Source organism: Vigna unguiculata, chromosome 10, assembly GCF_004118075.2.
Source record: "Vigna unguiculata cultivar IT97K-499-35 chromosome 10, ASM411807v1, whole genome shotgun sequence".
NCBI classification, from domain to species: Eukaryota; Viridiplantae; Streptophyta; class Magnoliopsida; order Fabales; family Fabaceae; genus Vigna; species Vigna unguiculata.
In genome coordinates this window covers 6,974,311-6,998,469 of record NC_040288.1, presented here as the reverse complement: position 1 = coordinate 6,998,469, position 24,159 = coordinate 6,974,311, and the positions used below count along the sequence as shown (strand labels likewise).

The 24,159-nt window shown below is 32.8% G+C and overlaps 2 protein-coding genes across 2 annotated transcripts; one reads left to right on the top strand and one right to left on the bottom strand.

Annotated features, from left to right (window-relative positions):
* Positions 1-383: 383 nt before the first annotated feature.
* On the top strand, positions 384-803 carry LOC114165159. The gene has a single exon (XM_028049823.1). It carries the CDS (start codon positions 384-386, stop codon positions 801-803), a length of 420 nt encoding a protein of 139 aa, XP_027905624.1.
* Positions 804-7,238: 6,435 nt separating this feature from the next.
* On the bottom strand, positions 7,239-18,397 carry LOC114166656 (beta-amyrin 11-oxidase-like). Its single transcript, XM_028051418.1, has 8 exons — positions 18,165-18,397; positions 16,721-17,207; positions 12,804-13,070; positions 9,123-9,212; positions 8,880-8,958; positions 8,669-8,775; positions 8,450-8,571; positions 7,239-7,475 (listed from the first exon to the last, which is right to left on the bottom strand). Exons 1-8 carry the CDS (start codon positions 18,395-18,397, stop codon positions 7,385-7,387), a joined length of 1,476 nt encoding a protein of 491 aa, XP_027907219.1. The 3' UTR covers positions 7,239-7,384.
* Positions 18,398-24,159: the final 5,762 nt, after the last annotated feature.

Genomic DNA, 24,159 nt, shown 5'->3' with positions numbered 1-24,159 from the left:
ACTCAACCCAACGGGTATCAAACTTTTGTCTCATCCCCATCCCCAGAGGGTAACATGTATATATTTGTACCTATACCCATACCAGCATTCTTACTGTTTTAATATTAATTGTAATACCCCATTTAATTAATAAACGTAATTAAAGGAAGCGTCACACTAAAATAATACTGTAGCACAGTCTCAGAGTTTAAATGTAACTCCATACAATTATCCAAGGAACGTAACGATGTTAAACTGAACCAGATACAAATATTCAATTGTAATAAAATTGGGAATTTAAAGGACAGCCAATACATGGGTCGTGCCCTCCAGTGCAGACTCCCCACCAGCATCAGCGGAGGGACATAGGCAACAGGCCTCAGGCGACGGGCAGAGTGTACGCCATGACAGGGACGAAGGCGGCAGGCTCATGTAACTTGGTTATTGGTTGTTGTGTGATCGCTGGTGCTAGTTGTTGTGTGCTATATGATTCTGGAGCGACACACTCATTTGTGTCCAATGCTTGTGTCAAACGTCTGGGTCTGCTGGTGTGTGAGCTACAGTTCGAGCTGGTGGTATCTACTCCGGCGTCGAGTTTGGTCAGGACATCGTCCTTGTGTGCCAGATGTCCAGTGGAGGTGGAAGGGCGTAGATACAAAGTGAATCTGATCTGCCTCCCTCTACAGGAGTTGGAAGTAATCTTAGGAATGGATTGGCTCTCTGCCAATCGCATTCTCATAGACTGTCGAGAGAAGAGGCTATTATTCCCCGACTCGGAGGAGCCGGAAGTGATATCCCATCAGGAAGTTGCGAATGAGGTTTAGAGTGGCGCATAGTGTTTCATAATCTTCGCCTGTATGGAGGTAGAGGAGAAGGAAGGAACATTAGTCATACTTGTGGTGCATGAGTTTGAAGACGTATTTCCGGATGAAGTACCAGGGTTGCCTCCCAATAGAGAGGTGGAGTTCTCTATTGATCTGGTACTAGGAATAGGTCCGGTGTCGATGGCCCCATATCGCATGGCTCCGGCAGAGTTGTTGGAACTCAAGAAACAGATAGAGGAGCTGATGGAGAAGCAGTTTATCTGACCCAACACTTCGCCTTGGGGAGCACCAGTGCTGTTGGTGAAGAAGAAGGATGGGAGTTCACGCTTGTGTATGGACTACAAGAAACTGAACAAAATGACGATCAAGAACAAGTACCCGCTCCCAAGAATTGACGACTTGATGGATCAGTTGTATGGGTCATCAGTATTCTCGAAGATAGTTCTACGATCGGGTTACCATCAGATCTTAGTAAAGGCTGATGATGTACAGAAGACGGCCTTCAGGTCCAGATATGGCCACTATGAGTATGTGGTTATGCCTTTTGGTGTGACCAATGCTCTAGTGGTGTTTATGGACTACATGAACAGGATTTTCCAGCCATTCTTAGATAAGTTCGTCGTAGTCTTTATAGACAATATACTTATCTATTCCAGGACTCAGGAGGAGCATGCAGAACACCTGAGGTTGGTGCTTGGTGTTTTGAGGGAGAAGCAATTGTATGCCAAGTTGTCCAAGTGTGAATTCTAGGTGGAAGAGGTTCAGTTTTTAGGGCATGTGATATCCGCTCAAGGGATAGCGGTGGATCCAACAAAGGTGGATGCAGTGGTTAAATGGGAAAGTCCCAAGTCAGCAACTGAGATCAGAAGCTTTGTGGGGTTAGTTGGCTACTATAGGAGATTCATAGAGGGATTCTCCAAGATAGTGGCGCCCCTGACACAACTCACTCGGAAAGATCAACCCTTCACTTGGACAGATAAGTGTGAGGAGAGCTTTCAAGAGCTGAAGCGGAGGTTTACCAGTGCTCTGATACTAGTGATCCTTGATGTAGGGAAGCCTTTTGAGGTCTATTGTGACGCATCCCATCTGAGGATTGGCTGTGTGTTGATGCAGGAAAAGAAGGCGGTGGCCTATGCCTCAAGGCAACTTAAAGTTCATGAGAGAAACTACCCCACTCATGACTTGGAGTTGGCAGCTATTGTGTTTGCCTTGAAGATTTGGAGGCACTATCTCTATGGTGCTCAGTTTCGTGTGTTTAGTGACCACAAAAGCCTCAAGTATCTGTTTAAACAAAAGGAGCTGAACATGAGGCAAAGGAGATGGATGGAGTTCCTGAAGGACTATGATTTTGAACTGCTATATCATCCGGGGAAAGCGAATGTAGTGGCTGATGCATTGAGTAGGAAGACTATAGATGCTGCACACCTCATGATCAAAGAGGTGGGACTGCTAGAGAAATGAAGTTGCAGGTGGAGTTGGGGTCCGAGTCCATTCGGTGTAGTACCTTAACTATATTTAATGATTTCTTGGATTCAGTTAGGGAGAGGCAACTATTGGATGCCAACTTGAACTGGGTACGAGAACAACTTGGGACATATGAGGCAAAGGATTTTGCTTTGGGTAATGATGGCATACTACAGTTCCAGAGTTGAGTGTGTATACCTGATGATGCTGAGGTAAAATATTTAATCCTTGAGGAAAGGCATAAGAGTCGTCTTAGCTTGCATCCTGGCATGACTAAGATGTACCAGGATCTCAAGAAATCTTTCTGGTGGCAGGGAATGAAGAAGGATGTCGTACAATTCGTATCCGCTTGTTTGACATGTCAAAAGGTGAAGGTGGAGCATCAAAGACCCGGTGGGAATCTACAGCCCTTGGAGATACTAGTGTGGAAATGGGACAGCATCTCCATGGATTTTGTGACCCATTTGCCACGGATTTTTAGGGGGCATGATACAATCTGGGTTATAGTGGACCAATTGACTAAGAGTGCTCACTTCTTAGCGATGAACTTGAGGATGTCCATGGCAAAGTTGACCCAACTGTACATTAAGGAAATTGTAAGACTACATGGAGTACCTTCAAGCATTGTATCAGACAGGGATCCCCGGTTTACGTCACGGTTTTGGCAAATCTTACAGGATGCTTTGGGAACCAAGTTGACCATAAGTTAAGCCTACCACCCTCAAACAGATGGTCAGTCTGAGAGGACGATTCAGTCACTGGAGGACTTATTGCGGACATGCATTTTAGACCACCTGGGTGCTTGGGATGAAGTATTGCCTTTGATAGAGTTCACCTACAACAACAGCTTTCACACGAGCATTGGCATGGTGCCATATGAGGCTCTTTATGGCAGGAAGTGTAGGACTCCCCTATGTTGGTATCAGGATGGGGAAGTAGTACTTGTGGGACCAGAGTTGTTGGAGCAGACTACTGAGAAGGTGAGGATGGTGAGAGACAGAATGCAGGCTTCTTAGAGTAGACAGAAGGCCTATGCGGATCGCAGGAGGAGACTCTTGGAGTTCGCGGTCGGCGATCATGTGTTCTTGAGGGTGACCCGGACCACTGGTGTGGGAAGGGCTCTTCGCTCAAGGAAGCTCTCTCCTAAGTTCCTTGGCTCCTATCAGATCACGAGGAGGATTGGGCCTATGGCTTATGAGATAGCTTTACCCCCTTAGTTAGCAAATCTTCATCCGGTGTTTCATGTGTCTCAGCTAAGGAAGTACGTGTTTGATCCAGCTCATGTGTTAGAAGCTGAGGATATACAGATCGGAGAGGATCTTACTGTGGAAGTACCCCCCATCGCTTTAGAAGATAACAAAGTTGAGGAACGCCGAGGAAAGACAGTCAGCCTTGTTAAAGTCATCTGGGATCGGAGGACAGGTGACTCGACTTGGGAGTTAGAGGAGGACATGAAAAAATCACATCCGCATCTTTTTGCCCGGTAAGTTTTCATTTTTGAGGTCAAAATTTTTTCTTATTGGGGAGAATGTAAGGCCCATTAAATTCGTTATTTCTTTTCTGCCTAAATTAAAAAGGTTATCCCAAACTAATGGGCCAAAGGGCTGGCCCAAAGTGGAAAACCAGACCTAATGTGCCCTAACCCTAATCATTATGCTCATTTTTGTAAAATAGAACTCCTTGCCTCCTTGAGCAGTCGCACTTTCTACTAGGGTTTTGCGTCCTCTTTCTCGTCAAGCTATAAGGACTCCATTGAATCAAGTAAGTTAGCCTCTCAACTATTTCCTCCTATCCTATCCTTATTGTCTTGATCTCAACCGAAGTTCCTTGCTAATAATCCAGTTTCCCCTTTGTTTCGCGTACCTACAGTTCACGGAGCTAATCTTGGAGCTGCTGTGCTTGCTAGTTGTTGGTTTACGAGTCTTGTGCTAGCTTGTTTCCAGGTAAGGGAAGCTAGAACCCTCTTGTTTGGTGTGGTGGCTGTTGTTTTGCTTGTATTTCGTGATGTTTGAGCTTATATGTTGCTATGGATGTATGGTATGGTTGGAAATATTGTTTGGATATGGAAATGTGACTGTACAGGGAAACAATGGCGAGAAACGCGTGTTCTCGCCCAAGCGGGCCTGTCTCACCCAGGCGAGATTTGCAGAACAGGCCAGATTCACACTCGAGCTCTCGCTCAGGCGGAAAGCTCTCGTTTGAGAGAGACATCTGCTCAGGCGAGAGGGGCTCGCCTAAGCGAGAACGCATGAGGACTTTGGCTCGTCGCTGCAGTTTTCAGCCCAAGCGAGGGACCTTGTTTTTGAGCGAGGAGACAACTCGCTCAGGCGAGGAGGGGCTCGCCTAAGCGAGAATTTGTGTTCCATCAACCCTCACTGTTGGCCATCTCGCCCAAGCGAGGACCTGTCGCCTGATCTTTCGCCTGAGCGAGGGTTCCTGGCCTGAGCGAGGCTGATGCTTGAGTTGGTGCGATGTTTGTTGTGTTATATATATATTGATTGGTGATCTACTACAAAATTTCATTACCATGTTAAGAGCATGAATGAGTTATGTATGCAAGAACTGTGTGATCCTTGGTTTGAAAATGATGGGTTGGATATGATCTTGGTTGTGATCTAATCGAGATGGTTGGTAACAAAGTGGTTTGGCATTGATATGAGATGGAGTTCCATATTCATGGTTTGAGAATAATGGGTTGGTATTGATTCACTGGGAATATGAAAGAGATGAATTATGAGGCACTGGTATGTGATATATGTGTGTGTGTGTATATATATATATATATATATATATATATATATATATATATATATATATATATATATATATATATATATGTATGTATGTTCTTACTTAAGCCTTCTTGATTGATTGAGTATGATTGGTCTGTGTCAGTGCGTAATTCCTTGGAATCTCTAGGTGAGATTTTCAGGGTCGTGCTTCAGTGGTCGGGACGTAATTCCATGGCCCTTGTTAGTGGGTGTCCATGGTGGTGCCCCATCTATATAACTTGGTAAGGATTCAAGGTAAGGATTGCATCCTGACACTCTAAGGAGTTAGTTAGTCTCACTTAGAGCGGACTGACTCTTGTGGTGAGAGTAGCAGGAGGCCTGAAACTCATTAAGGGCTAACCTTGTGTGTGAGGGAATTGATTCATTGTAACACTTGTAACACATAGCTCGGGGGTGAGCGGCTCGGGGGTGAGCAGAGGTATCCACCACAAGTGCAAGCATCCGCTGAATCCGACCAGGTTATATGTATCCGGATGAGTCGAGTCAGGTCTTAGTGTATTGTTTTGGAAGGTCATAACATGCTTGGGTGATGTATGTATAATTGATTGTGAAAGTATATCTGATTGCATGATAAAACCACTTTTGGCTCTAGCTTACCCTTCTGTTATTGTTGTGTGTTCTGCTGTGTGGTACTCTCTTTTGCAATGATCATCAACTTGTTGATGTGAGCATATGCGAGGAACACCCGTGGTCAACAGGGAGGTGATGGTTCCGTTGCTTAGCCTTTGGATTGACTTCTGCTTTGGGCTTTTCATTTAGGGCTAAGGCCCCTGTATTGCTTTCTCTGGGAATTTGTTTAAGTCATTATCACTCTCTTACTTTACTTTGTACCTGGCATCGTGGTGTGCCTCTTTTATTCGTCCTTTAAGTAATTGGGATAATTGTAGGAGTGACGTTATACTCTATTATTCTCGCTTCTTATATTATACTGTGTGACATATCCTTTATTTAGTTTTATTCAATAAATGGGGTGTTACATTTAATCTTTACCGTTTTTTACAAATGATGTTAAAATTAGTGTTACATGTCAATCTGTGAATTTTATGTATTTAATATTGTTTGAAAAATAATTAGATAAATCAAATTGAATTATTTTTAAAAAAAAAGACAATTTTTTTTTTGAAGAACCAATTTAACATTTTTGAGAAAAATAAAGATCAAAAGAGTAATTTGGTCAATAATTTAGGTTGCGTGAATTAAGTATTCTTTAGGTAAATGTTTCTATTTTGTTTTGAAGAGAACTTTTTACTCCCCTCACATTTTCTGATTTTGTCTAAACCCTTAAACGATTAATAAGCCTCTCTTCGTACTTAGTTAAAGGATCGTATGATGAGAAATAGAGTATATACTAAGATTGAACACACTATGCAATAAAATGAAACACACTAGTTTTCAGACAACGCAGTAACCTATCATGATAAAATGAAGGAAACACCTTATGATTATGCATAAAATTTAACGTTGTGAATCACAAATAAGCAACCTAAACCTGATTTTACTTGGCATAAACAACCTTTTTAACCAATGATTAGGTAACCCCAGAATCTGAACAAACATTTACAGTTAAAGATAAAATAAAACTCGAAAATTAGAAATAAAATTTATATCTTTAAACAATACTATAACATATTTTCACCGGTAAAAAATATTATAAATAAATAAAGAATAAAACATTTAGAATATTTCAACTCATTTCCACTCTGTAAGACTTTCAGATATTGAATTTATGAATTTTTCTTCTTGTATGGTATTTAACTTTGTTATCTTCACCTAACGTGAAACTTATAAGACTCATACTTAAGTTATTCTCTACAATCTCCTTTCAAGAGTGAATATTTCTCATATGGTATATTTTTCTTATGATGACCAACTATATTTTCCTTGTGATTTTGTTATAGCGATTTAAGTGGTCACCATGAGGAATCATCAACACTAATATCAAAATGCGTTTTTTGTTTTTTTCTTTTATATAGAAGATCATTATTAAGGTGAGGTTATATATATGTGACACAAATTAATATATAAGGTATTTGACACAATTTTTAATAAAAAATCTCAAACATTAAGTTTATAGGTATTTTCTTTTATATGATATTTAATTTTATTATTTTTATTCAATGTGAGACTTAGACTCACAATTGAATTATTTTCAATATACAAATACATTCCAGATATATAATAATAAACTTTTTGTTCTTCTTCTACACAAGTAGACACACTCACTCTTACAAATTTCTTATTCTTCTTATTGAACAAAAGGGTATAGTGTAAACACAAAAGTAAACCCAAAACAACACATAGCAATTTTGATTATGCTCGATTAGGTTATTTAGAGAGCTTTATGAGCTTAGCTAAGTCTTGTGGCTGAGAGAATGGGAAGACAGCTTCAGGACCTTCTGGACTTGTTTCCTCCAACCTATAAAAAGTGAAAAATAATAAAATAATGAAGAAAAATTTCTGACTATTGAGATATATATACTATCAAAAGGAATCTTTTTGTAAATAACTTTTTTAATTTTATATTTTATGTGATTTTTTTTGGAATTACATTACTTTTACTTTTTAATTGATTATGTATTTAAATTTAATATTTGTAAACTAAAATGATTATTTTACCGTTCTATTTTTTAAAATGTTTGTTTATTTAAATTTAACTGTTTTTTAAATTAAATTAATTATTTACAATAAAAAAAGGAGAAACATTAATTAGAAAGTAGGTTTCCATTGACTTATAAATTATGCTTTCATTAATAGTTATTGAAGAGTGCATGGTATAAATCTAAGATAAAATCATGGAAGATGTTTTTTTTAGAGTTTAGGATTTAGTGGAAGATATTATCTATGGTAAATAACAAAAAGAACTCCTTAAACCAATTTTTATTATATAATATATTATTAGGAACACCTTTTTATTTGGCTAATTAAGAAAAACTTTTAAGAAAGAGAAATTAATAATTAAGAAAAATTAATTTTTTTTCCTAATGTAATTTATAAAAGTTCCTTTTTATATATCTTTTGAACATTATTTTTTTTAATTTATACACAAACTAATTTGATCTTATAAATATTTTTTATTCTCTCTTCTTAAAAATAGGTTTTCACCTTCTGTGACTTTTCTCTTTTCTCTACATGATATTTTTATACTTCTAGTTTCATGGTGACTTGGTGACTAAGATATCTTTTATTTTCTTTTTTTCTGGTGTTTTTATTTGAATAGAAACGTATCACATATTTTTACTGTTGTGACCCTTTTTTTTTCTTTTTTTCTCTTTTGTCAATCCCATTATATACTTATTATCACTCCTTTAATTAAATAAACGTGAAAAATATACCTTTTACCTCACCATAAATAATCTTAAATAAAAGAAATAACAAGAAAATAATACTTACTTGTAATTTAGTAGAAAATAGTGTAAAAATATGGAAATTTCGTATTTGAAAATATGATTTCCTGGACAAAGCCTAGTTCCAGCTCCAAAAGGAAGGAAGGTTGCTGCCCTAGAATTGTTGCCCTGCACATTAAATAATAACTCACAAAAATAAATTATTTTATAAAATTATTTATTCAAAATCACCAAAAAATGTTTGACATAATTAATCATATATTACATCCCATCTTGATGGATTAAATTCTTCTGGATTTGGATAATATTTAGGATTCATATGAATAGCTCTTAACCAAACCAGAACTCTCCACCCTTTTGGTATAATATAACCTGAAAATATTTAGAAATGCTTTATAAAGATTTTATTATCATTTAATAAAAAATAAAATTGAAACCATTCTTTTTTAACATGTTTGAAATAAATATGAACGAACCATTGATATTAACGTCTTTAGTTGCCTCACGAAAAAGAGAAAATGCAATATTGGTACGACGTAACATTTCATCAATTACCTGCATGCAATTATTCACAAAATTCACCATCTTCTCATTTGTTTTCATATTTTTCAATAAATAAACAAGAAGAAAATAAAAAATAAAGTTATTTTGAATTAAAATGAATTGATTTTTTAGACATAAAGTTTATTTTCGTAATATACTGATACGTATATACTTACCTGGGAAAGATAAAGCATTTTCTTAAATTCCGTACGACTTAATTGTTTTTGAGACGATGGTCTTGCCTTCACAATTTCTTCTTGCTCTTTCTGCACCAAAACCATTTATCAGAATTCCATTTTTATGCACAGTCTCGCGTCAAATTTTGTTAATTAACAAAGGTAATTAATTTTTTTTACCAAAACTAAATAATTAAATTCTTAACAAAATTAATAACTATTATAAAAAAAAAAATTTCATCCTAAAAATAAATTATAATATATAATTTACATCAATAAGATACATATAAAAATTGTATTATGATAATATATTTGTACTTAATTTATTATTTGAATTTGAGTTTTTTTTTTCTTCTCAGAGAAATTTTCTACTAATCAAGCCTAACTAAAGGAATTTAACTGTAATTTTTAAACCATGTACTATGTGGTTGTTTCCACGCATGATTTTATTAAATGTTTCTTTTTGGAGAGAAAGAACATTTTCTTAAAATATACTTATTTGTATAAAATAAATGGATTTTAAATATCACTGTCAAAACAATATATATAGCCCAATATTTTAATTTGGTTCTTGTTTTAGAATGATGTATTATTTATTTTTCTTAGGTCTATCTTTAAATTCCACCAAATACAAGGCAAGTTTTATTCATACGCTCCAGCAACACTTATTAACTATATTTAAAGCTTATAAAAATACTAATTTTTCATTCATGCATTGGTTAACAGTTTTTTTTTTTTAAATATGGATTACTCATTGCACATGATTTATGTAAAATTATATGACATAAATAATGGTCCAAAAAAATAATCTTTCAGTGTTTATGAAAGTCTATTTAAAATGAAGATGTGTTAAATGTAGCTGCCATAAATATGATCATAGTTATGTTTGACAAAAAATAACTTGATGAATGTTCAGTAAATCTATTAGTTAAAGTTAAGTGTTTGGTAAATTAATTAATTAATTAAAGTAGTAGATGAAGGTAAATAGATATGTATCTGAATTATATTATGTGTCCTTTTCTATATATTGGTTTTAATTATTTTTCAACTCTTACAATATTTTATTAATAGGTACATCATTTTAATTATAATAGTTTGACTTTCGCTTTATATTAGGGATGGCAACGGGGCGGGGCGGGGACGGGTTTCACTATCCCATACCCATCCCCACAAAAAAAATTCATCCCTATCCCCATACCCAAACCCAACGGGTATCAAACTTTTGTCCCATCCCCATCCCCACCGGGTAACGGGTATAATCTCGTACCCATACCCGTACCCGTGTTCTAACAACTTCAATATTAATTTTTATAAGAGAAAAAAATTACGGTAAAGAAAACATAATATTATCAAATATTCAATATTAGGAGGATGATTGTTTCTTCCATATTTTAAATGTTTGTTTAGTTCAATTTTTTAAATTCTAATGAATCTCTTTTTTATACACTAATAAAAGTTATAATACATCATTTGATCAAAATGACACAAAGAACAAATAATAAACACAATAATAAAATTTTGACATAGATTTTGTATCTTTTAAACTTCAATATATGTTGGATAGTGACAAAAAAATATTCATAGCAATTACATTAAATTTTTATATTGTAGTAAATAAAAGTTATTTATACAATTAAAGTGAAAAAATTACAATATGATTAATAATGAGTTATAAAATAAAAAAAAATAGATAGAATATATCAAAATATTATTCTATATGATGAAAATAAACAATAAATAAAAATATTTAAAAACTAACAAATGTGTGTTTTAGAAATAATTTGAGAGACTATCGAAAGAAATCGCATAAAGGAAATCAAATGTATAATTAAGGTATGATAAGATGAAAAATATCTTAGAGAACAAATTATTAAATTATGTTTGAAGTGGTTAAAATTAAATAGAAATATCATTAGTGACCAAAAAATTTGTCACTAAATTACAAATAAATTAGTAATTAAATTGGTCACTAAATCAAGTACCGATTCAAATTGAATCGGTCACTAATTTAATCATTGATTCAGACAATAAATCAACTACTACAACCAATGACGAAAAATAGTGATTGATATGGGTTAATGACTAAATCAGTCAATATTTCATGTTTTTCTTGTAGTTAATTATCTTATATTATTCCTAAATATCATTATATATATATATATATATATATATATATATATATATAATTTTAACCACTTCAAACATAATTTAAAGTAAAAAAATTACAGTATGATTAATAATGAGTTATAAAATAAAAAATAATTAGATAGAATATATCGAAATATTATTCTACATGATGAAAATAAACAATAAATAAAAATATTAAAAAAACTAACAAATATGTGTTTTAGAAATAATTTGAGAGACTATCGAAAGAAATCACACAAAGGAAATTAAACGTATAATTAAGGTATGATAAGATGAAAAATACCTTAGAAAACAAATTATTAAATTATGTTTGAAGTGGTTAAAATTAAATAGAAATATCATTAGTGCCCAAAAAATTTGTCACTAAATTACAAATAAATTAGTAATTAAATTGGTCACTAAATCAAGTACCGATTCAATAACTAATTTAATCACTTATTCAGTCAATAAATCAACTACTACCACCAATGACGGAAAATAGTGATTCATATGGGTTATTGACTAAATCGGTCACTATTTCATGTTTTTCTTGTAGTGAATTATCATATATTATTCCTAAATATCATTATATATATATATATATATATATATAATTTTAACCACTTCAAACATAATTTAAAGTGAAAAAATTATAGTATGATTAATAATGAGTTATAAAATAAAAAATAATTAGATAAAATATATCGAAATATTATTCTACATGATGAAAATAAACAATAAATAAAAATATTAAAAAACTAACAAATGTGTGTTTTAAAAATAATTTGAGAGACTATCGAAAGAAATCGCACAAAGAAAATCAAATGTATAATTAAGGTATGATCAGATGAAAAATACCTTAGAGAACTAGGAAAACTTTTCAAATATCAACATATATACTCAATAGTTGAAAAATAACGAAAATTATTTTAATGAAACAAAAGAGTTCTTCAAATTAAACAAAAATTAATAATAATAAGTAAATAATTTTTTTTATATTACCTTAAATTGAGAGTATAAACATTCTCATGTGAAAGGAAAATATATAATAAATAAAAATATTAAAAAATAATAGAAATATTCAAATGTGAGGCATAAAAATTTTTTAATTAACATAAATCATTTTAACATAATTACATAAAAGTTATGATAAGATAAAAAATATATTGGAGATGCGAATGAGTTTCATGACAAACCAAATAATTAAAAGAAATAAAAAATAGAAAGTATATATATATATATATATATAGTTACTTAATTAATTATGAATATTTTAATAATTTAAATGGAGATGGAGATATGGCGGAGACGGGTATTATGGCGGGGATATGTACATCCTCATACTCATCCCCATACCCAATTGAAAAAGTCGGGAATTCCCCATACCCATACCCATACCCAGTCAATGCGGGGATTCCCCGTCAAAACATACCCATACCCAGTCAATGCGGGGATTCCCCGTCAAAACGGGGACGGGTTCGGGCAATACCCACGGGGACGGGTATAATTTTTAAATAAATTTTTTTAAATAAATGATAGTTTTGAGATTAATACCTTGGCTTTTGCAAACACTTGTGGATGTCTTGTAAGATGTAAAATTGAAGAAGTCAAAGCCATTGCTGTAGTTTCATGACCAGCAAAGAGAAGCATTAACAACATATCTGCAACATCTTCGTCCGTCAATTCCTCATCATTCTCTCCTTTCGCTTCCAAAACAAGTTCAATCAGATCTTTCTTATTTTCTCCCTTCTTTACCATTTTCATCATTGACCTCCTTTCACCCACAATCGATTCAATGGCCTTCAACAACTTCTTTCGTACCTAAAACCATACCATAAAAAAAAAAAAACAAAAACAAAACAAGTAAAGCTCAAATTAGCCTCCATATATCACTACAAAAAAACATCTTATTAGTAACCAATTTTAGTGATTAAACGTTGTTAGTTACTGAATAATTAAATACCAATTTACAAAGTAAACAATTATTGGTTACTAAAATAGTTATTATTATGAAAAAAATTATAGTTAGTCATTAAATTGGTTTTTAAAATTAGCGGTTTTGACTACCAAAGTAAATTAGTCACTAAAAATTAGTTATCTAGATTTTGACTGCGAAAATGATTTAGTTAGTAAATTGGTTTCTAATTAATTAGTGATCAATTATAATTTTTTATTTATAATAGTGACTATTTCATTAACCAATCATTTTTAATTTTGTAAATTGGTATCTAAATTGGTTACTATAGTGACTAATAAACATTTTGTCACTAAAATTGATTAGTAATAAAATATTTTTTTAATATATATATATATATATATATATTCTTAAAATAGATTCCTTGCATGCGTTTATATTAACATTAATGTGTCAATTAATTTCAAATCATATTAAAACTGTAAAGTTTTTTTTTTTATAAGAAAAAATATGTTTTTAGTCCCTCAAGTTTGACCCAAATTTAAAGATGGTCTCTGATCGAAACTTGATCACTGTTTGGCTGTACTTTCAAAATAATTGTTTTTAGTCCCTATTTTTGGACGGCGTTAAAAATAACAAATGGCGTGTCACGTGTTATTTAATTTTTTTTATAAACAAAAAAACTAGTGTCAGCCGACGCTTTTCACAAAAACTGGAAAAAAATATGTTTTTGGTTCCTGAAGTTTAAACTTAATTTGAAAATAGTTCCTGATTGAAACTTGGTCACTATTTAGTCCTTGCACATGCAAAATCATTATAAAATATAATAATAATACTACTATTAATAATAATAATATTATATAATAAAAATAATATTATTATTCTTTAACTGTTAATAATAATATTATCATATATTAATAATAATTAATAATATTAATATATCAATAATAATATTAATAATACTATTAATAATTATATATCAGTACTATAATTATATTTTTAATAATATTAATATTATTATTATTATATAATCTTATTAATTACTAATATTACTAATATTAAAAAATATTAATAACAAATAATAATAATATATAATAATAATAATTATTATTATATATTATTAATAATAATATTAATAAATAATAATAATCAACTGTATAATTTAATTATATAATATAATTTCTTAAGTAAATTTATAATCAATTGTTAAAAACTTATACATTGTTATGATATTCTAATTAATACTTTTTTCATATTTATTTTTATCATTGTTATTATTTTAACTGTTATTGTGCTTAATGTTATTGTTATCATAATTGTTATTGTATTTATTAGGGTTAGTTATGTTTTTTTTTTCTCTCTCTCAAAATTATGTTAAAAAATGTTGTTTTCCATCCCAAACTTAACTATATACCTATTTTATTATTGTATTTGATAAAAGTAATGTAAAACATCATATCCCGTAAAATACATACCAAATATTTACCACGTGACAAATAGAGCTCTACACAGGAATATAATATAACTTCCACGTGCTTTTGCTAGATAAGATATTTTAAATGACTTTTCGTAAAAATGCAACAACAAAACATTTATATAGGTAGTTTAAGCACGAAACACAATCTTTCAAAATAATTTAAAAATAAATATGTATAGTCCTTCTAACTTAAATGTGTGAAATTTTTTTCAGGTTGATGTTTAAATATATCATTTAATAAGTTCTAACTCAAATACAATCCAGAAATATTGTTTAATATAAAGAAAAGTTGACAATTTTGAGTTAAAATGACTATAAAAACATATTTAGCGCTTGTCATTATTGTGGTTGTCATAGTTTTTGGTGTGATTTTTGTTATGATCGTTTACAATCTTATTAATATCACTCTTAGACACTCAAAAATCCAATTTTGTTGAAATCTTTTAATTTCTCATTATTTTATTTCTTTTTATTTTAGTGAAATTGAACACTATATGTAATATATTACCAAAAAAATATAACAAATAAAAAAAAAGCATATGCAAATTAATTATTGGATCAAAATGGTAAAGTTTTAAAAATGCATAATGCATATTAATTAATAAAAAAAAAGTCAAAATCATAAATATGAAATTGGAAAATAAAATTTATAACAATAACTAGAGTTGTCAATTTAACCCATGGTCCATGGTTCTGGGCCAATAGTAGCCCACTAAGAAAAAACTTGTCCCTAAAGTCTCCTCTCAAGTGGGTTAGGGTCAGGGTTAAGGTGGATTTGACCTCACTATAAAGACTTTAATTAACTTTTAAATATAACACCTTCAGCTTGGGTCAAAGGTCCAGTTGAATCGTTTCGAATCGAAGGTCAAAACAAGTCGGCATAGGTTGAAGGTTGACACAACTTGACATGGCCCTAGGCTGAAGGTTGTGGTAGACCGACTTAATCCAAAGCGCAAGACATGTAGTCTAGGTTGAAGGACGAGAAAAGTCATCATAGATTGAAGGATTAGATGAGTTGGGTCGAGCCAAAGATTGAGACGAGCTGAGTAAGGCCAAATGACAAGACAAGTTGATTTGGGCAAAAAAATGAAACAGGATGAGTTCGATTAAAGGTCGAGATGGACAAGCACAAGTAGAAGGTCAAGACAGGTTGACCTTGGTCGAAAATTGAGATGGCCTAACTAGTCTAAGGGTCGAGATAGGCCTCTTTAGGCTAAAGGTCGAAATGGGTCATCCTGGACCGAAGGTCAAGACATGCCTGTCAAAGACGAAGGTCGAGATGGATTGACCAGAGTTGAAGGTTGAGACGAGCTGACTCGAATCAGAGGTTAAGATGGACAACCCCGAGACGATGGTCGTGAGGGGTTGGTCTAGGCCAAAGGTCGAGATGTGCTAACTAGCATAAGGTCAAGACAGGTCGACCTGGATCGAAGGTGGAGACAGGTTGACCTAGTTCGAGGGTCGAGATAGACCTCTCTAGGCTTAAGGTCGAGACGTGTTTCCTAGACCGAAGGTCAGACACGCCTGTCCAAGACGAAGGTTGAGATGGACTGACTCGAGCCGAAGGTTGAGACAGGCTAAGCCAGATCGAAGGTCGAGATGGACCACCTCGAGACTAAGGTGGTGACCTACTCGTCTAGGCTGAAGGTTGAGATAGGCCAATTGGGGAGAACATCATGATGGGTTAGCCCAAGCCGAAGCTTGAGACAAATTAACCCACGATGAAGGCCAAGACGGGCGTGCTGAATCGAAGGTCGATTCGAGCTGATGTTTTCATTTTCATACTACTTATTGCTTATATATCCAATAGTATATTTAAAAACTTAATATTTTTTCATGTTTAAGAAAAGGTCCATGGGTTGATGCTAGTCCGTAGGACTTTTGTTGATCATTTTGGTCTTGTTAAGGTTTTTAAATGGGAGACTGTTTTGTCCTATGGGCTTATTTAGCCCTAATCCATGTGAGTCGGAGCGAGCCACACGATAGGGGCCAAATTGACAACTTGACAACTTGAACAATAATAATAATGATTATATGATGAACATGGTGATAAGAGGATGAAAAAGAAAAGAAAGTAACCTTGAGTCCTTGATGGAAAGGAAAACCAGGGAAGTTAATGGGAAGAGAATAAATGGGATTGCATTTGGAGAATTGGTGAAACAACTCTGTCAACTTTTCAATGTTGGAATGAATGTGAGAACCCATCAAGATGTGAGCAATGACTTCAAAGGAAATCTTTTCCATCTCTTTGAAAACCTGAACTGGTTGTTCCATTCTGGATAACTCTTCCAGTGAATTAATCACTATCTTTTCCACAATTTCTAGGTTCATGGCTAGCACTTTCTGACCCAAAATTCCAGAACTCACCAACTCTCTTAAACCTTTGTGTTCTGTACTGCACACATTGGTCAAAGCCTTGCTTTTCAACAGCTCACTGGTGGATTTTGGATAGCCTTGCTTGAAGTTGTCATCATCATTCAACACTCTCTTGCACATCTCAGGTGTGCAAATGATGATGCTTGGTTTCCCCAGCAAATGAGTTTTGTAGATACCACTTTCTCCATATCTGAAACATAAACTTTAGTATGCTTTTAACTTTCTAAGATACACATAGAAAGAGATAAAAATAATTTTAATGAAAATTATTCATCACTCAAACTCTTTATATATTTAATATAATGGTTCTACAAGTTAATTATGTTTGGTGGGTCAAAATTATATTGTTAGTAATATATGTAAAGTTTCTCGTAAATAAAAAACTAGCAAGTTGTTTTGAATTCGTTAACTTGTTGCCACACTCAATTATTTAATAAAGGAACGTTGAATTTTTTACTAAAACGTTTACTTGAATTTAGGAAAGTTTAGATCGTCAACTCTCCGACCAAACAATGTATTGGAGAGTACTATTTCATCAGAAGATAAATAAAATATGAAAATCATACTTTTACGAAGCTAAATTCTCATAAACTGAAAACTTTTCTTCTATCAAAAGCTTTCATATAGAATAATATTTCTTAATTAAGAGAGTTACTATTGATCTTTACCTCTCTTGTTCTCCTTAATCTATTGACCACCTTATAACATTAAAATAAAATGAAAGATGAAAAAAAAACTAATGAAATTAATATGTAAAAGTTCCTTGATCCACACATTCCCATTTTATTTTCTTGTATTCTACTCGATGTGAGACTACTCACATAATTCTCATGGATGAATTTTTTAAGAAAAATTACGTAAATATAACATGAACTCAACTCACATGAAAGATTAACATTAATTTTAATTTAAAATTTCAAGACAACGAGTTTATTTTTCTTCTTTATATGATTATTAATTTTTTTCATTTCTACCAATATCAGAATTAATTTCACTTATAACTATCTAAATTGATAAAGCAAAAGAAAATGAAATATGACATTGAAGAAGAGTAAGATTTTATGATATAATGTGCATATATGCATATGTATATATAGATATAATATGAAAAAGAAAAAGAATGGAAGATAAAAGGAAAGATATGAACTTGGAGACTAAGTTGTTGATGAATGAATCAGGATGACCAGAGTTGAAATATTTGATGAAGGGAATTATGTTTCCAATAAGAGGCCAACCCATATGACCAGGAGGCAATAAGCCATGTTTGTTTCCTAATTTCATATCATAATACCACTCATTCGACTTTCTCACTATTTTCTTTACAAAAATGTAACATGCCAATAGAGTAGCAACAATCATCCAAACCCAACTTAACCCCATTTTAGAATTATAGTGATTAATTTTGTTGAATTGATGCATCAATGAATTGCTATACATATATATAGCCTTCTAATGGTTTGTGAAATTAGTTGGCTTTTGAAATGCGGATAAAAACGTTGACCTTGAAATTTGCCATAATTAACTTGCACGGAAGTGAGTTCCTTACAAATTAGTTCATTGTGAATTGTTTTGTGACTTTTAAACTATCTTATAATATCTTGCATGTGAAAAAGTATGCATATATTTTTCATAATATACTCAATGATAAAACTAATCCAACTAATTTTATTGTAAGATCCAAGAAATTATAACAATTTAAAATTAAATACACAAGGTGGTGGTTTGGGAAAATTATAATAAATTAGAAAATATATATTCACGGTGGTTTATTAATTATTGAAATGAAATGATTTATTTTCTTTAAAAATATTAAGATTTGTGTGAAAAGATTTGTTTTATTATAAGATATAAAATGGTTTTCTAAAAGATTTATTTTATTTAAAATATTTTATAAAAGATGAGATTTGGAAAATAATTATTCAATTTAAAAGATATGAGATATTATTAGATATTCAACTAAAAGATTTTATTAATTGCATTACATAGTATTGGTAAGAAAAAGATTCTATTAGAGTTGGTCAAGACGACTCTAACTCGACACAAAATAAAATATAAAAATAAAGTTGGTCAAGCTCGATCTAAACAAACACAAATTACAGGATAAATAAAATATAATAACATTAATTATTATATGGATCAAACCGTTCATTGTAAGGCTCTACATTTTATAATGCCTTTACCAAAAAGGGTTGCCCCAAAATTTGATGGGCCTAAGGGCTGGTCCAAAGGATAAAGTTGAATCCTAAGTCTATCTTAACGTTTTCACTTTCACTCTCTAAGAAAAATCAGCCGTCACCTTTCCTTGCACCTAGAACAGAGCTTTGCTAGGGTTCCAAAGTCCCCTCAGATTCACGTTTGGCTTGGCCTTATTTCTGCTCATGTAAGTGTCCTGTAACTCCTATCGCCATTTCTAGTATAGTTTTCGTGGTCACAGTTGGAGGCCCTGTAATAACTCGTTTCTGTTCGCTGTTCCCAGTCTGTGAGTCTGGTTCTAGAGCTGCTGTGCTCTGTGGTTCAGTGTCGAAGTCCCGTACAAACCCCTTTCCACGTAAGGGAAGCTAGGGTTTCGAGTTTTAAGTTATGTTTGACTTGTTCTTGAGCTTGCTTGATGTTTGTATGGATTGATCGTTGTTTTTGGTGCGTGGAATGTGTTGTGTGATTGCTTGGGTTTGAAAATGCATCTGTTGCAGGTGAGACCAGGGGCGAGAACTGGTAATCTCGCCCAGGCGAGTCAGACTCGCCTAAGCGAGTCTGGTGGAAGTTCGCCCAGGCCTTTTGCGCGAGCTGTCGCCCAGGCGAGTGATTCTGGTTTTGAGGGAAGGACTGCCTCGCTCAGGCGAGGAGAGCTCGCCTAAGCGAGCTAGCGCGTTTGGTCCTGTCCAGTTTTATCAAGCTCCCGCCTAGACGAAGGGGAGCTCGCCTGAGCGAGAGTCCCTCTCTCCTGAGCGAGACCCTTTTGGCCTGAGCGACGAGCTGGGCGAGGGTACACTCTAGTGTGGTGTTTTCTTTCTTGTTCTTTTATGTTTGGCATGTAATTGATGGGGTTATCGTATAATGGCATGAAGGGTATAATATGCATGAGTGGGAGGGTGTATGAGTTATGAATGACAAACTTGAATAAATCCTTGGCATGAAATGAGCATGAAATGGTTGGTTACGAAAGTGGCAATGGTAGTGAGATGGTTTGAGATTCTAATTCATGGATGGAGCATGATGTGCTGGTATTGGTTTGACCTAGAATATGAAAGAGGTTGGTTATGAGAGTTGACATATGTGTATGCATATATGCGCGATAATTTTTAATTAGTTGTTGATTATGTTTGGTTTGTGGTCAGTGCGTAATTCCTTGAAATCTCTAGGTGAGATTCCAGGGTCGTGCTTCAGTGGTCGGGACATAATTCTATGGCCCCTGTTAGTGGGTGTCCATGGTGGTGCCCCATCTATATAACTTGGTAAGGATTCAAGGTAAGGATTGCATCCTGACACTCTAAGGAGTCAGTTAGTCTCACTTAGAGCGGACTGACTCTTGTGGTGAGAGTAGTAGGAGGCTTGAAATTCATTAAGGGCTAACCTTGTGTGTGAGGGAAATTGATTCATTGTAACACTTGTAACACATAGCTCGGGGGTGAGCAGCTCGGGGGTGAGCAGCTCGGGGGTGAGCAGAGGTATCCACCACAAGTGCGAGCATCCGCTGAATTCGACCAAGTTATATGTATCTGGATGAGTCAAGTCAAGTCTTAGTGTATTGATTGAAAGGTCATAACATGCTTGGTTGATATGTATTGTGAAAATATATCTGATGGTATTAATGAAATCTTGTCGGCTCTAGCTTACCCTTTTGCTTGTTGATTGCTTTGTATGTTGTCCTTCTATCCTTGCGATGATAATCAATTTATTGATGGGAGCATATGAGAGAGGTATTCGCGGTCAACAGAGGAGGGATGATTCCGCTGCATAGTCTGCATAGGCTGGACTTCAATTTCGTAATGGGCTTTTTTTAGGGCTATGGCCCATGTACCTGATCGTCCTTGGATTTATATACTTTATGTTAAACTCTTTTTCTAGTTTTCTTTTGGGGCATCTTGGTGTGCCTTAGGTTGTAAGGAGTTAAGTTTAAACTCCAAGACTGCGCTATTACGTTATCTTTATGTGGGTCAAACTCACTTTAAAATGGATGCAAGTTAATCGATGAATAAAAACAATAATATTAAACATTGTGTGAAGTAGGTTGACGCTAAAAAATAAAATTAATAATAGAATGGGTTAATCCCACTTTAAAAATGATGCAAATTTAAAAATATTAACATGAAACATTGTGTGGGCTAGACCAACACTAAGGGAGTTGTATTTATGATTTAAAAATTAAATGAGGAATGCATTTGTTTCAAAATTCACAAATTTTACTTTCTTGTTACCCACGTGAAACATTTCTCTCTTCTTCTTTTTTTCAGTTTTCACGAAATTTGCCATACAAGTGGTATAACTAGGGGTGGTTCAACGATTTGGGAGGCCTAAAGTAAATTTAAAAATGTGGCATTTTATTTAAAATTTATTTTTTAAGCTTTTTATGATGCAAAATTATTTATTAAATTGACATAATTAATTTCATTAAACATTTCTTTTTAAAGTCTCAATTCTTCTTTTCTTTTGAATTTTTGAATAACCTGATTCAATTTTTCTAGTTGACATATAAATATATTTTTATATGAAATAAAAATGATAATATATAAAACACTACTAAAGATAAATATATAGAATGAATGAATTAAAACAATGAAACCTGGTTCTAGTTGTCAAGAAAATAAACTTGGTAGTAGACTTGTAGTATCTTAAAGTCTCAAGTCTCTTTTTCGTTCTTAAATCTCAACTTTTTCACAAACTTGCAAAGTTGTTTATTTTAAGATTAATCATTAATAATAATAATAATAATTAAAGAATATATATTGCTCTTCTAAGCTCGATAGTAAGTCTTTTTTTCCCAAAACTTGAATTATCTTTCTATAGAAAACTTAATTTTGAATTATGCTCAAATTAATCTATTATCCACCAAAAGACAATCATAATCTAATTAATAGTTTTGTAAAAAAAAATTCATTTTCTCCTTAAGATATATCAGAAAAAAAACTCTCGAAACTCGTAAATCTAAAAGTACTGAAAAACAAAACTAGACAAAAGAAACATATTTCTAATTCTAATACAAATCCAAAACAGAATAAAAATAACTACACAAATAAAAAGAAAAAACATACTAACCAGAAATGAGAATGAAAAAATTGGTACACACGGGCCACATGATCCAGATTGATTATAAGAGAATAAAGATGACTAATCATTCTCTTTCTTATAAACAAAATTATAATTCACTAAAAAATGTTTTAACTCATTAATTATCATTTTTACTACCAATCAAAATTAATATACACTAATAATAATTTAATTAAATTTTATTTCCAAACATAAACTTATAATTAATTTAGTAGAGCCATATTAGTAATAAAATATTTTTTGAGGCCTTTTTTTATCTTAAACATATTTTTATAATTAGTTTAATAAAGGTATATTAATTAGTATTAAAAAAATTGTGTGGCCTTTTTTTTCTTAAACATAATTTTATAATTAATTGAATAGAGAAATATTAGTAGTAAAAAACTTTTTTTTAGGGCTTCTTATTCTTGAGACCTAAAGTAAGTGCTTTACTCGCTTCACCCTTGAACCAGTCTTGGGTATAACCACCATCTCTTTCATCTTCTTCCAAATACCAACCAAACCCACTATCACTCCACCTCCATCTCCATTATCTCCTCATCTTTAGCTCTCTTCTTCTCTAATAAATCTCCCCGAAAAAACCCATTCACCCCACACACTTCTAACTATTTTCTTCCTCACATGGATCCACCCTTCTTCTTCAAAACCCCCTATCTCCATTTTTTCTCCACGTACACCTCCACACCTAACGTTGTCTTTGCACACCACCTTTCTCCTTCACGCATAACACACACTCTCCACCCTCTGCTTGTGCTTTTGATTGGACCATTAAAGCCCCACATTGCCAAATTGATTTGTTTAGTGAAGATTCCGGTGACAATCTCCCACTTGACCGACACAGGACATTACAACAATCTCCCACTTGACCGACACTATAATTAATATCTTTTTCTAAAAAAATAAATGTGACTGTCACTATCAATAATATTTTTTCTTTTAAAGAATAAAAAGTGAGCATGGGTTAAACCTATGTTAGTTTAGTTAATTACAATTTTATTTTCTTAGAACGGGTTAGGTCCATGCTAATGCCCTAATTTTTTAGGTTGACACAAACCCTTATAGCTTCTAGTTGTTTAGGATGCGTTTTTGACCCACGCAAAGATGAACACTATTCACGATTAGAGTGAATTTTATTTATTTTGCTTGGACTTTTGCTCGACTCTAACTTTAAGATTTCTATTATTGTTCTTATATATGGTTATTTATTATTAGATATTGTCAAATATTATGGGATATTCTTAGATATTGTTAGCTATTGTGAGGTGTTATTAAAGATATTCTTAGATATTAGTAAGGGAGAATAAAATATTGTACTTTTAGTACAAATAATAAAATATCCTAGTGATATGTATAGCTAGAATGAGGCCACTAAGATATAACTTTAAATGTTATTAATGCAGTAGAGTGAATATAATAGATAATAGATAAATGGTTAAGAGATTTGGTAGTAGTATTAAAATCAATGTGTAATATAATAGATAAAATATATAATATAATAGAGATGAGCTAAATAGTAAGCCAAATTAGTTTTCGTAAGTCGTTAAAAGTTGGTTGTGTCACTAACACCAAAATTGTCATCCACGTCATTGAATTTATGCCTAACATGTAGGCAATAGACGTAAAAAATGCATGATGACATTTTTATAAATGAATGATCAATATTTACGTCTGACATGTAAAGACCAAACATAAAATAGGAATTTTACATCTAACCTTTACATGTTACACGTAAATTTGTTTAAAAAAATTTGCAATGCCCATTTCCCTCTCGCTTTTCTCCCTACACAAAACTTTCTCTCAATGCCAAAGAATATTTTTTACGAGTTAAGGCTTCCATTAGAAACCATAAGATTTTCAGGTTTTGGGTTCTTATCCTT

Bases quoted from the DNA above. Each gene is read 5' to 3' on its own strand.
- LOC114165159 (XM_028049823.1), top strand. From the start codon at position 384: ATGACAGGGACGAAGGCGGCAGGCTCATGTAACTTGGTTATTGGTTGT.
- LOC114166656 (XM_028051418.1), bottom strand. From the start codon at position 18,397: ATGGGGTTAAGTTGGGTTTGGATGATTGTTGCTACTCTATTGGCATGT. The intron at 9,213-12,803 runs GTATTAATCTCA...GTTTTGGTGCAG, and splicing joins AAGTGTTTGCAAAAGCCAAG to AAAGAGCAAGAAGAAATTGT. The intron at 7,476-8,449 runs GTAAGTATTATT...CACTTTTTATAG, and splicing joins TATTTTCTACTAAATTACAA to GTTGGAGGAAACAAGTCCAG.